This window comes from Lissotriton helveticus, chromosome 2_1 (genome assembly GCF_964261635.1).
Source record: "Lissotriton helveticus chromosome 2_1, aLisHel1.1, whole genome shotgun sequence".
Classification (NCBI taxonomy): Eukaryota; Metazoa; Chordata; class Amphibia; order Caudata; family Salamandridae; genus Lissotriton; species Lissotriton helveticus.
The window spans coordinates 2,113,006,165-2,113,021,025 of record NC_136059.1 but is presented as its reverse complement, the minus strand read 5'-3'; the positions used below and the strand labels follow the sequence as shown (position 1 = coordinate 2,113,021,025).

The 14,861-nt window shown below is 41.8% G+C and overlaps 1 protein-coding gene across 1 annotated transcript in view; it reads left to right on the top strand.

Annotated features, from left to right (window-relative positions):
• The window catches only part of HPGD (15-hydroxyprostaglandin dehydrogenase), a 287,216-nt gene extending 272,606 nt beyond the window's left edge, over positions 1-14,610 (top strand). Inside the window, exon 7 of the mRNA XM_078677081.1 lies at positions 12,410-14,610. Within this exon, the coding sequence (XP_078533207.1) occupies positions 12,410-12,542 (133 nt within the window). The 3' untranslated portion in view covers positions 12,543-14,610. The remainder of the gene's footprint in view (positions 1-12,409) is intronic.
• Positions 14,611-14,861: the final 251 nt, after the last annotated feature.

Sequence of the window (14,861 nt, the reverse complement as noted above, 5' to 3'; positions counted from 1 at the left end):
CTGTCACACAGGATCGAAGATCATGGTTGATGACATATGGAATAGCATGCTTTTTGTAGCATTTCTTCACTGTACATTTGTGGCTCGCAACAGTGAAACAAACCTTTTATGTGTAAAGGATGAATACTGATTCCTCTGTGTCCAGCACCAAGAATAACCTAAACAAATGTGACTCTAGAAAATACAAAGTATGACGATCTATTCCGGGCCACTCCAATGTTAGACAAGTAGCTCTGCAACAGCCAACATGCAACAAATATGCCATAAAAGCAGAAAGTGCTCAGCATAGTGGATTTGCTCAGCGTTTGTAGAGTGAAAGAGTGTGCAAAATGTCCGAAGTGGCTTTTAACAACTTCAAAAAACTTTCAAAACATCAGCAACTACACCAATTTATAAACTTGGAAAAAAGAAACGGATTAAAAAAACAGACAAAGATAACATTTTGTTAGAGGACGAAATCTGCAAACAAATCTTTTGTAAGAAACTTCTTCAGCAATAACTTTGCCACAATTGGAAAAGGTAACTAGAAGAAATAAAATGTCAATCCGGATAAGTGAAAATTAAAGCAGTTAACCCCTTTCATCCACACAATCTTCAATAACCTTAGCTTGTAAGTGATCGTTAGCCCTTGGACAGCAATGCCAACAAAAGATTAAATAGATGTTCTAAATTGGAACAAGTGTTATGTATGTAATGGATTAACTAATTCTCACACATGTTCCATAAGGTTTTACTTGAGAGAAGTGGGGAGACTGATTGATTGTAGCTGTTAAATGGTAGAGATCGGAACTTGTCCTCTTCTAAACAATTAAAATATTAGCAAATGCGTGTGCAGAGTTAAACTTGCGATTTGCAGGTACTGTCTTACCTGTGCTAACGGAGCACATAATGTGGGAGACAAACTATGACTGTTAATTTGTGGATTCAGTGCTATAATTTATATTTCAATAGGTAAAGAGTTATTAATGATTATTGGATAATTTGTACCCTTGAATTGAACTGGGGTTCCTGTCTTTCTTGTGCTGAAAACAGCCAATGACAGAAGTAAGATACTTGCATCGGTGCCATAACACTACTTACCATATTGAATATCTCTGTGACACATTGTCTTCACATTCATTAGCTGAATAGTCAATAAACGGGTTATTTTGCTAGTGGAATTGAGTCTACATTGTTTGACGTGTGAGGGACGATCTAGAATGAACATGATTTCACTGCAAGTGCGTATCCTTGTGATTTCAGGAGAACATGAGAATGAGGCCTATATACCTGTCTATTTTTGCTCACATATTTATTTACTGCTACTCTTAGTGGTAACTTCACACTTTTTTGCTATTCATCATTTCCAGATTTCCACCTAGGCATTGACTTACATGTTGTCTTCACCCTCTCAAGTCGGGGTGTGGAGCCTTCTACCACAGGACCAGTGTAAAGTTAATACTAGAGTGTTGAACACGTAGGTAGGGATTTCCACTACCATGGAACAGATTTTCCTTTGGGCAAGTAGAATGAAAATGATAAAAATCCAGTATTCTTTAAAGAAGGGTAAAAAATATTTTAATGTACAATTTAAATGTAAATTAATTAAAAACTAGTGTATATTTAAGCCTGTTTTGACACCTTAGTCCTTTGTTAACCTTAGAATAGTAGCTAGTGAATAGCAATAGTAATACCTTTTTGTAGGTGTGTTTGTATTTGGTGGTCCCTTTCAAAACCCCTCCTCAATTTTCCCCTAACACCTCCATTTAGTAGTAAGTATACCCCATTTTCCAGCCATCCATCATGGTCTCGTTCACATTAACTATAACAATGTATACTCACATGTGCAGAGATCTCTCCACACATTGTGGAAACCAACGTTCAGAAAAAACAGGATATGTGGAGGCCTCTATCTACAGGTTTGGGAATACCATTATGTATAATATGAGTAATACTACTGTAGTACTACGTTACACATTAGAAAATGTAGTTTGTGCTTAGGCCCCAATATGTTTAGTGGAGGCCGTTTGGGTTTACTGGTCTCGCAAGAGAGGTGTTGCCATCTATGAAGGTTATAAAGAGGGAAGATGTTACAAATGTGACATCATAATTTATTTTGTGAATAGTAATGCTGTTTCATACATGTCTATAATGAACACTGGAAAAAACGAGTGTTCGGCCAAAAGAAGGTGAAGTTATCCACTTTTGTAAAAGAAAGGGTCTCTAGATTGTCTGTACTATAAGTTCCCTTATTGTTTGCTCTCTCTATACTTCTTTCATTTGTTGAGCAAGAAGTACTTTCAAGGGTCTGTGTTAACACATTTGCTCTATCCATGCTGTTAAATAGCAAATCATCATGTTTGCATAGATTCTCATATCTCGTTCATGCGGAAAGGGATTGTTCTGTCATGTCTCTAGCTCTTCCTTTTTCCAATGGGGTCTTTCCCACAACTGGTAACCTTCCTAGCCTGCCTACTCTTTCCTCATCATGTGTTTGCACTCTGTGTTTCTTTGTTTTGCAAGTGATTAACTATGTGCTTTTCTCATGTTGGTGGTATCACTATGTGCCGCCATAAATCAAGAGTTAGATGTAAATTCATGTAATTGTAATTGTATTTATTTAGCGCTTATTACCCCAGACAAGGTGTTGATTTGCTTTTTCGGCAAGTAGCATGCTACTATGGAACCCAAAAGGATTAGTGATGGATTAGTATAGAGAAATATGAGTATAGTATTAGGATAAGGAGGTATGAGTTCATTTGAGCGGAGGACATGTGAGTCTGTTAGTTGGATTGAATAGACTAATGGAAGGATGGAAGTGAAAAGAAAACCAGAAGTGTTAATTGGGAGATCATAGGAGATTTGCAGGTACTGTCTTACCTGTGCTAACGGAGCACATAATGTGGGAGACAAACTATGACTGTTAATTTGTGGATTCAGTGCTATAATTTATATTTCAATAGGTAAAGAGTTATTAATGATTATTGGATAATTTGTACCCTTGAATTGAACTGGGGTTCCTGTCTTTCTTGTGCTAAAAACAGCCAATGACAGAAGTAAGATACTTGCATCGGTGCCATAACACTACTTACCATATTGAATATCTCTGTGACACATTGTCTTCACATTCATTAGCTGAATAGTCAAAAAACGGGTTATTTTGCTAGTGGAATTGAGTCTACATTGTTTGACGTGTGAGGGACGATCTAGAATGAACATGATTTCACTGCAAGTGCGTATCCTTGTGATTTCAGGAGAACATGAGAATGAGGCCTATATACCTGTCTATTTTTGCTCACATATTTATTTACTGCTACTCTTAGTGGTAACTTCACACTTTTTTGCTATTCATCATTTCCACCTAGGCATTGACTTACATGTTGTCTTCACCCTCTCAAGTCGGGGTGTGGAGCCTTCTACCACAGGACCAGTGTAAAGTTAATACTAGAGTGTTGAACACGTAGGTAGGGATTTCCACTACCATGGAACAGATTTTCCTTTGGGCAAGTAGAATGAAAATGATAAAAATCCACTATTCTTTAAAGAAGGGTAAAAAATATTTTAATGTACAATTTAAATGTAAATTAATTAAAAACTAGTGTATATTTAAGCCTGTTTTGACACCTTAGTCCTTTGTTAACCTTAGAATAGTAGTTAGTGAATAGCAATAGTAATAACTTTTTGTAGGTGTGTTTGTATTTGGTGGTCCCTTTCAAAACCCCTCCTCAATTTTCCCCTAACACCTCCATTTAGTAGTAAGTACACCCCATTTTCCAGCCATCCATCATGGTCTCGTTCACATTAACTATAACAATGTATACTCACATGTGCAGAGATCTCTCCACACATTGTGGAAACCAACGTTCAGAAAAAACAGGATATGTGGAGGCCTCTATCTACAGGTTTGGGAATACCATTATGTATAATATGAGTGATACTACTGTAGTACTACGTTACACATTAGAAAATGTAGTTTGTGCTTAGGCCCCAATATGTTTAGTGGAGGCCGTTTGGGTTTACTGGTCTCGCAAGAGAGGTGTTGCCATCTATGAAGGTTATAAAAAGGGAAGATGTTACAAATGTGACATCATAATTTATTTTGTGAACAGTAATGCTGTTTCATACATGTCTATAATGAACACTGGAAAAAACGAGTGTTCGGCCAAAAGAAGGTGAAGTTATCCACTTTTGTAAAAGAAAGGGTCTCTAGATTGTCTGTACTATAAGTTCCCTTATTGTTTGCTCTCTCTATACTTCTTTCATTTGTTGAGCAAGAAGTACTTTCAAGGGTCTGTGTTAACACCTTTGCTCTATCCATGCTGTTAAATAGCAAATCATCATGTTTGCATAGATTCTCATATCTCGTTCATGCGGAAAGGGATTGTTCTGTCATGTCTCTAGCTCTTCCTTTTTCCAATGGGGTCTTTCCCACAACTGGTAACCTTCCTAGCCTGCCTACTCTTTCCTCATCATGTGTTTGCACTCTGTGTTTCTTTGTTTTGCAAGTGATTAACTATGTGCTTTTCTCATGTTGGTGGTATCACTATGTGCCTCCATAAATCAAGAGTTAGATGTAAATTCATGTAATTGTAATTGTATTTATTTAGCGCTTATTACCCCAGACAAGGTGTTGATTTGCTTTTTCGGCAAGTAGCATGCTACTATGGAACCCAAAAGGATTAGTGATGGATTAGTATAGAGAAATATGAGTATAGTATTAGGATAAGGAGGTATGAGTTCATTTGAGCGGAGGACATGTGAGTCTGTTAGTTGAATGGAATAGACTAATGGAAGGATGGAAGTGAAAAGAAAACCAGAAGTGTTAATTGGGAGATCATAGTAGTAAGTTAAGGTCTGTACTGAGTAAAGGAGAGATGGAGGAGGGAAGAGCCTGTAGAAAGAGATTAAGGAGAAAGAATCAGAGTAGAAACACTAGGTTTGGGATGAGTCGGAGGAGAAACATGAGGGACAATTAATCGAGATGATTGGGAGATCAAAGGAGTAAACTGATTTTTGGGGTGAGCCAGGTGGTGTAGAGGAGGAAGGGTTATTTTGGAGATCATAAGAGTAGAAAAGATTTCGGATGAGGAGTGAAGATAGAGGATAAATTGATAGAGGTGTAGAGTGATGGTAGGACAGAGTAAAGCTTTCAAGAGAGCATTTTTTCTTGTACAATATGACTAAAATAATAAATAGATTGATACATGATTACATAGTAAAGGAATATATGTGTAAGGAATATAACATATTGAGATGTGTGTATTTTGTTTTTGTGGCATAGTGAGAGGAAATATTGATGTAGTGGTTTTCTGTGAAAGATGTGTATGTGCAGTATTGCTAGTGAGTGGTATTTGAAAAGTACAGGGGTAGTGATGTCTTTTGGAGACGAGTATGTGGTATGTAATAGGGGATGACCAAGAGTTATGAGTGTTTGTGTTAGATTTGATAACTGGCATAGATAAAGTGTATGGCGGAGTGGCGGAGTGGCGTGTAAGGATTGTACGGTTGTGTGTAATTGGGAAAAAGAGGAGGCGGGTGTTGGTAGATGGTGTGATGGAAGGCGGAGTATAGGTTTTGTCATGATAAAATGGGATCTGTTAGAAGCAAGCAGAGGATAGAGCTGGTGCTTTGTTTGAACAGGGAGTGTGTGTCTGGATCATTAAAGTTATGTATAATGTGTCTTTGTGTTGTGTTGGTGATGTGTGGATGTGTTGGTGGGAGTGTGCACGTGCTATAGTGTTGTAGTAGGGGTAGGAGTGTGTGCAGGTGTGGTTTGTGGCGTTTTGTAGTGGTTCAATAAACTTTGAAATCTGTATGAGGTATGTGTGTGGTGGCTGATTGATTAATTGAATTGTGGTGCATGAGTAGAATGCCTTTGCTGATATGGTGTGTGGATGTTGGCGGATGTGGAGGGCGTAAGATGGTAGCTTGTAAGTGAAAATTAGAAAGCACCTGTGGCCCTTGGCCCAACCTCAACACGCCCAAAAAGGAAACTGCCCTTGTCTACTCCGCCCAGCCCAAACAGGCAACTGCCCTGAGCTCTATGCTTAAAATTGAACTATTGGCCAATGGAATCTAGCCTCAACCCTAGCCAATCAGAATCCTAACCCTAAACCCTAGAGCCAATGGGAGACCTAGCCCTATTAACCAATCACAGCCCTAGGCCTAACAGCCAGTCAAAGCCAAAGCACTAATCTCCAGGTCTAATAAGAACCCCTAGCTCTGCTAGCCAATCAGAACCCTAGCCCAAATAGACACTCAGAATTAGAGTAGCACAGAGTGGTGCAGAGTAGAGTATAGTGCCGTTGAGTACACTGGCATAGAATGTGGTGGCATAGAGTGGAGAAGCATAGAGTGGAGAAGTGTAGAGTGGAGTAGTGCAAAGTAGAGTGGCATAGAACTCTACGGGAGAGAGTGCAGTATTGTAGAGTAGAGTGTGGTCGTGTAGAGTGTAGACTAGTGGTGTAGAGTGGAGTAGAGTGGCATAAAGAGCAGTAACGCAGAGAACAGTGATGCAAAGTATAGTGCTGTTGCATAGAGTGCAGTGATAGAGTGCAGTGGAGAAGAGTGCAGTGGTTCAGAGTAGAGTGGCATAGAGTGGAGTAGAGTGGTATGGAGATCAGTGATGCAGAGTATGGTGCAGTGGCGTAGAGTGCAGTGACCAAGTGCAGTTGTGCAGTGGCACAGAGTGAAGTGGTTAAGAGTAGAGTGGCATACAGTGCAGTGGAACAGACTGGAGTGGTACAGAGTGGAATAGATTGACATTGAGTGCAGTGCTGTAGAGTAGATTGTTTCAGAGTAAAGTGGCATTGAGTGGGGTGGTGCAGGGTAAAGTGCAGTTGCGTGGAATGGCATAGAGTGTAATGGTGTAGAGTAAAGTGGTGCAGAGTGCAGTGGTGCACAGTAGATCAGAGTGGCATGCAGTGGTTATATGTATAGTGCAGGGGCATAGAGTTGAGTGTTACAGAGTAAAGTGCATTGGCGAAGAGTGCCCAGAATATATGCAAGAACTCTGCTGACCACCTACCAGCACCTCAGGCACACCACTCTTGTTGCATGATAACACCTATGACTCCTGCCGGGAGTGAGATATATTCTATTTAAGATGTAGAACTTAATTAGTTTAAAACGGGCGGGGATTGGAAGAAATCAACAAGCTACATTTTAAGGATTTAAGGGAAACAAGATTAAAATAGAGTTAGTTGGTCACCACACACATTACAAACAGCTCACATATATCTTTGGTCAAGATGCCATACACATACTGTGATACAGTGCACATAGTATGGGAATGTCTTAGACTCTAACAATACTATTCTAGTGTATAGGACACAAACAACTAGGTGGGAATCACAGAGCCATTTAGAGCATAAATTACATTACTTGTCACTTCTATGGAATCTCTTTGATCACATACAAATGACAAAGATAATTTGTGACATCACTGGCAAGAAATAAAATATTGAGTTACTGGAAAACACAGGGTACCAACAAAGGAACTCCTGGCTAAATTGGTAATTATGGTGAGTCATGAGAATACACTGTACAAGTTAAATGATCAAGCAATCAAATTTGAAGACATTGTGGGGGGATTCTTGTGCTAACCACAGCACCGAGACCGCCCTCATCGCTGCCACCGACGACATCCGAGCCCTGATGGACAACGGAGAGACAGCGGCCCTCATCCTCCTAGACCTCTCCGCGGCTTTCGACACTGTCTGCCACCGCACCCTAGTGCAGCGCCTCAGCAACGTCGGAATCCAGGAGAAAGCACTGGAGTGGATCATCTCCTTCCTCGACGGAAGAACACAGAGAGTCCGCCTTCCACCGTACAAGTCAGAGGCCACCGAAGTCATCTGCGGCGTCCCTCAAGGATCCTCGCTGAGCCCCACCCTCTTCAACGTCTACATGAGCCCCCTCGCGGCCATCGCACGCCAACACAACCTCAACATAATCTCCTACGCCGACGACACCCAGCTGATCCTCTCCCTGACCAACGACCCCGCCGCCGCCAGAGCCAATCTGCACGAAGGGATGAAAGATGTAGCCGAGTGGATGACGACCAGCCGTCTGAAACTGAACTCAGACAAGACGGAGGTCCTCATCCTGGGCTCCTCACCCTCCGCCTGGGACGACGCCTGGTGGCCCCCCGCCCTAGGCTCCGCACCCAAACCGACGGACCACGCACGCAACCTGGGCTTCATCCTGGACTCCTCCCTCTCCATGACCAGACAAGTCAACGCCGTCTCCTCGTCGTGCTTCAACATCCTACGCATGCTTCGGAAGATCTTCTGGTGGATCCCCACCGAGACCAGGAAAACCGTCACCCAGGCCCTCGTCACCAGCCGACTGGACTACGGCAACGCCCTCTACGCCGGTACCACCGCCAAGCTCCAGAAGAGACTCCAGCGGATCCAGAACGCCTCAGCCAGACTCATCCTCGACATCCCACGAAACAGCCACATCTCCGGACATCTGAGAGACCTGCATTGGCTCCCCGTCAACAAAAGAATCACCTTCCGCCTCCTCACCCACGCACACAAAGCCCTTCACGATCAAGGCCCGAGCTACCTCAACAGCCGAATCAACTTCTATGCTCCCAAACGCCACCTCCGATCAGCCAGCCACGCCCTCGCCGCCGTCCCCCGCATCCGAAGAGCGACAACAGGAGGAAGGTCCTTCTCCTACCTGGCCGCCAAGACCTGGAACTCCCTCCCTCCCGACCTGCGCCTGACCCAAGACCACCTCTCCTTCAGGAAGAAGCTCAAGACCTGGCTGTTCGAGCAGTAACGGCACCCCCCCCCCCCAAGCGCCTTGAGACCCCACGGGTAAGTAGTGCGCTATATAAATGTCTTTGATTTGATTTGATTTGATTTGATTTGAATAAGTAAAAAAATGAATCGGGATGAAGCATAGTGAAGAAAAGCAATTATTCAGTAATGACGGATACTGGGTGGGGGGGAGAAGACTAATATTAAGATTGGTTTACATTTTTCTCATTTTACTATACATAGGGATGCTAAGCTGTGATAAGTATTGTTAACACATAATGTATAAATAGAAGTAAACGGATGGGGCTCACCGTATATGTTAACAGGTAAATATCCAAATATAATAATTTAAAAAAAAATCAATCAGACCCAGCAGCCTCAAAACAGCTTGCACAGTTTCATGTGCGAGTGGGAAAATATTGCAATCATCTCTTGAATGTGGGTGGTATGGGAATATGTGCAACCTACAAGAGGGGTAAATATATGCAGGAAAAAAGGCAGATTTATTTGGTTTAACATAGATAACAAGACTGTTTAGTAGGGGTGGTAATGCAGTCTCTACTGTGGAGCTTCCAGGAAACTTCCCTCCAGAAGCCAGTCATTTAAGCACTGACAGATATGTATGCCTTCACAGTAAAAAGCTACTACCACTGTTTTGCTATAGTCTCTTGTACAGGAAACCATCCCAAAAAGGATCACTGTTAATTCAATATTCTGTATTCCAATTTTGAATCTTTAACACAGTCTGCGATGTGGACATATCTGTATGTTATAATAGGAGTCCGTCAAATTCAATGAGAATAGACATTCCTGACACTGAACGTTTGAGACAATATATACTGAAGGGTTGCCACTTTGAACCATTCCTTTTTCCAGAACTGTTGCAAAGTTACTACATTCTGGGTGGTCACCCACAATTGTTCAGTTTTGGGGCTTCACCTGCTGGTGATCTTGAACACTAGCACTAGGACACTGCTATTGAGTGCCTAGAGTATTGCAGTGTGCCCAATAATTAATTTTACAGCAAAAGGGCCAGCCATGTCACAAGTAAATATTCGGGGACATCTGGAAAAGCCAAAGTTTTTATCCACCTGGTCAGGCTGGCATCAAACCTGATGTGAAGAAAGCTACCCCCAGAACCGGTTTTGAGCCACAACAGAGAAGGGGACAGCACATTACCCAAGTCACATCCCTAGGTGGGTACACAGGATCTGCACAAGGGGAGGAGGGTTTCACCATCTTGAATTTTAAGATTCAGGGGCACAGTGGGATTGTGTGCAGTAAGGCAAACATGAACTACTGAAAAAAGTGACTAGGGTAGCCCTTGGGACATTTACTAACATTGGTTGGGGAGCGCCCAGGAGTTACCCCTAATCACTAGCTGGTGCCAGGAGTAAATATGGTATCCCCAGGAACCCTCTTCAGAACACTTGCTGGATCTGCAGAAGTTCAAAGCAGGACTGGGCCTTCTGCTCCGTGTTGTACCTATAACACAAAATTGGACGTCATGGTCAGTTGGCTGACCTCCTGTGTGGCCATAAGGGCACACGCTATAAGAGTGCTTTCCCTGGAAATGCCTAGCTGACCAGTGGCAACAGGACCTGTACTGGATTCTGCTGTTGGTGTCAGCCTATTACCATGAGTATCTCTAAGTGCCATGCCCTGAGGCCTTAGTGTGTACTCCTGTGGTTGTTTGAGCGTCAGAATAGAGTTTGGAAACTCAAGAGCTGCAGGGTGCCCTGAAGAAAAAAGGACTAGAGTGTCTGTTCTATGGCATTAGATTGCATTCCAGCATCAATCCAGCACCTCCCAAAAAATTGCAGAGACCCATTCTTCACTGAAACTTGTATCTGACCTTCAGTTCCATAGTGGTACCTACAATTTCAGCAGTAGCCCGATCAGGGAGAATTTAATTGAACAAGAAATGCCCAAATCTATTGTATGTTGAAATAGAAACCTTTTGAGTTCCAGACTATCATTGGGACCAATCCACATGTTGTATCAGTTCAGGGCTCTATTGCAGTTTGCTTTAAATCTTCTATAGTTCCCGGTCTACCACATTCATTGACCAACATTGGTGCTTTGTGCTGTTTGGTCCTATTATCACCAGCCCGATCTCGGCGGACGAAGGGTAGGACAAAAGCCTGCTACGCGGAGAGCCCAAGCCTCAAATCTAGGGGCACCTTTCACACTGTACAACCCGCCGAGTATTGATGGGGCGGATAACTCTTGACTTTTAGGCAAGGAACAACACAATTGAGGTAAAAGCTCTTCCCATAATTTAATGTATGAGCCTTCTTAGTTGACTTAAATAATATTCTTTTTGTAGACAACACCACATAGGTCCTGACGAATCGCAAGTCAATGCACATAGCGAGAAACATGTCGACTGTCTCTTTTTATATCCTAGTCTAGTCTAGAACAAGGAAACATTACTTTCCAGATAGTCTAGTCTAGTTGCACCTTTTAATTGTAACGAGGGACCACCGGAATAAAGTAGTCTCAGGTACCCTACGCTGCATTTTAACTCACAATCAAGTCTACAATCCCTCTGGCCCCATACCCACACTTCACCAATAGGCAGTTGGATTCAAAAGATCTCCGCCAAAGAGCCCCTCTTTGAGGTGAGCCCGTTGGGAATTGCACCGCCTACCCGACGAGGAGCAACGCCTATGATGAAGCATGACACCTGCAAGGGTGTGTGAGGCAAACATATCCAACACAATGGATACCCAGTGGGAGGTTAACACCCTTTAACCACCACTTTCTCCCTTGACCAGTGCACCCCACTCCCCTCCCTCCTTTCCACCCGAGGAACAGCCTTGTCCAACTTTCTTGAATAAAATGACCTCCTGTGTGGCCATAAGGGCACACACTATAAGAGTGCTTTCCCTGGAAATGCCTAGCTGACCAGTGGCAACAGGACCTGTACTGGATTCTGCTGTTGGTGTCAGCCTATTACCATGAGTATCTCTAAGTGCCATGCCCTGAGGCCTTAGTGTGTACTCCTGTGGTTGTTTGAGCGTCAGAATAGAGTTTGGAAACTCAAGAGCTGCAGGGTGCCCTGAAGAAAAAAGGACTAGAGTGTCTGTTCTATGGCATTAGATTGCATTCCAGCATCAATCCAGCACCTCCCAAAAAATTGCAGAGACCCATTCTTCACTGAAACTTGTATCTGACCTTCAGTTCCATAGTGGTACCTACAATTTCAGCAGTAGCCCGATCAGGGAGAATTTAATTGAACAAGAAATGCCCAAATCTATTTGTATGTTGAAATAGAAACCTTTTGAGTTCCAGACTATTATTGGGACCAATCCACATGTTGTATCAGTTCAGGGCTCTATTGCAGTTTGCTTTAAATCTTCTATAGTTCCCGGTCTACCACATTCATTGACCAACATTGGTGCTTTGTGCTGTTTGGTCCTATTTTTACTTACTTTCCTCATAAAACTTTTCTCTTCATTTTAAAATTCTTTGTGGAGTTTTATTGTGTTTTTGTGACTTTCTACTGTGTACGTATGCACAGCTGAAAAACTTTAAACATTGCCTTTTATTTAAGCCTGAGTGCCACGATATGTTGCTTTGCTTTCTACATCGTTTTTATGTTGTGTACCGGAACCAATATGACAAATGACTTACCTTTGTGCTTTTTTCTCTAGGCCCTCAATTATTGCCGAAGGCTTGATGAATCTCATAGAAGACGATGGTTTAAATGGAGCAGTCATGAAAATTACAACATCAAAGGGGATTCACTTTGAAGACTATGGCACACCGCATACAACAAAGGTGTAATGCCTATGAATTGTGTAATTCATTGTCATCCCCATTATCAGGTGTTACATTTTCAAGAGAGGCTTGTTAGGGTGTGAAAATGAAAAAGGATGCAAAACAAAAAAGCAATAATGTACAGTCATATGTATAAGTATGTACAGTAAATATTTGTCCCCCCAGTTAAATGTAAAATGTAGTATACAATTGTATGTATCATATTGACCTTTGATTTTTCTTCCCAAACATGTGAACGATGCATGCATGACAAACAAAAATATTGTGTATTTTGAGATTTCTGTTAAAATGTGTGTATCTTATATTAAATGGGCATTATCCAATTATATACAAATAATATGAGAATACGTATATGCTATATGTAATGTGCATGCACATCCTGGAACTTTGCCAGCTGATTCATTTATTGGTTTTCTGTCCTTTTTGTACCCATAAATAGAAGTCGTTCCAAACATCCATGTAACAAAGGTAGTTTGACACTCTCTGAAAAAAATGTGAAGTGCCTACTGTGTTTTGTTCGTCATGAAAGAGAGAAGGGCAATATTTACCTTCTTAATTCAGACGGTAAAATTAGTTCATCTCATCTAAGTCTGTGACACTTTTTGCACTCCTTAGCTGGACTAACAAGCATTAATTTTGGTCTGTGGGAAGAGCACAGTTACTGGACCAAATAAATCGTATAAATGGCGAGAATAAATTGCTTTCATCTTCTTCATATTTCTTCATTTCATCATTGAACCCCCCCTTAGATGTCTTTACTTATATATCAAACTACGAGTGAGTTTTTCTACAGTGGACTGAATTAGCTCAAAACTGTTACATGATCTTACATGTGGGTATAACATGAGAAATCTCAAGTTCAGAGCACTCCAGTTCTCAAAGCAAACTAGGCTCCACAATGTGCATACCATGGTTTATAATATGCTTACAGCCACAGTTGAGAGTGTCTATCTGACCCTGTTGCCATTCACTCATTAACTTCTCTGCTGAAATGCTCACCAGGGGCCCATATTGACAGTGGCAGCTCCTCGGCTGTGGCGGAGGAGCGTTCGCTCACTGCTTTGAGCACTGTAAAGGAAAGGAAATATAAAATGATAATAACTTTGAGTTATCATTTTATATTTCCTTCCTTTGCAGGCAGGTTAGTGCGGCTGCTCTGCTAACGCCGAGCAGGTCAGGAGTGGTTTGCCCAATCCTAAGTGCGCAATGTCTGTTTGGTCGGACCTCTAGGGCCTCCCAGACCAGTTATGTGCACTTTGCCCTTTCTCCGTGCAGGCTTCCTGCATGGAGAACAAGCCCAGACTCTCATTCCCTGGTTGAGCATCCCACCAGGCTCCTCAAACCCAATCACAATGCTGCATTGCAGCATTATGATTGTTCAGGGGAGGCTGGGTGCCTACCTGTCACAATGCGGCATTGCTGCATTGTGATTGGTCAGGTGAGCCTGGCTTCCTGTCCCACAACGAGAACAGGAGCAGAGACGCAAAGGTGGGACTGGTGGCAAGTTAAGTGTTGTAAATGTATTTTTTGGGCCCCCCGAATCATGCCGGCCGCCACTGCATATGGATATAAATAGCTACAAATTAGAAAGTTGAATAATAGGCTACAGAAAAAAACACCAGATAGCAATACAGTTTGACTTGAATCAAATTCCGTCAGATTGAATTGGTAGCAGGACTAATATCCAGTACCAAACCAATGAGGCACAATCTCCACTCAACGCGGTCATCAGCTGAAAGGATGGAGACATTCTATCTAGCCTGTGCATTGCTCCAATTGGAGTTTTCTATGATGTAACTGACTGTTCACATTTAGTAGGAGTATTATAATTGTGTTCAAATTATTGAATCAGCAAGTGAATTAATGTATGACGAGGTGTTTAATTGAAATGAGCACCTACTATTTCCATTTTCTTGGAAATTGCCAACTTATGGTAAATAATATGAAGAAATAAAGGATTGGGTAGAAATGACTCGTAATATACCTGAATTGCTTTTTTATGCCAACTTTGTATGATTAAATGATTCAATTGAAATTAATTTTCCGTTGTTAATTAAAGGTTTTTTGACAAACAGGCCTGAGGCAACTTTTCCTCCCCGTTGTTATTTATTGGAAAACAGTAAGAAATTGATATATTTTATTGTTATTATGACCATATACATTATGTATTTATTTAATACAAAGTACATCAGTAAAAAGGCAACAGACATCAGGTTGTGAGGCATACAACAGTCTTAGTTATTGTGATCATGTAACTGGAGTAGTGTTGGGCTCTCAAAAAGTTATAGATCATGTTTTATACTCCATTGGTGATGTTACAAGTCA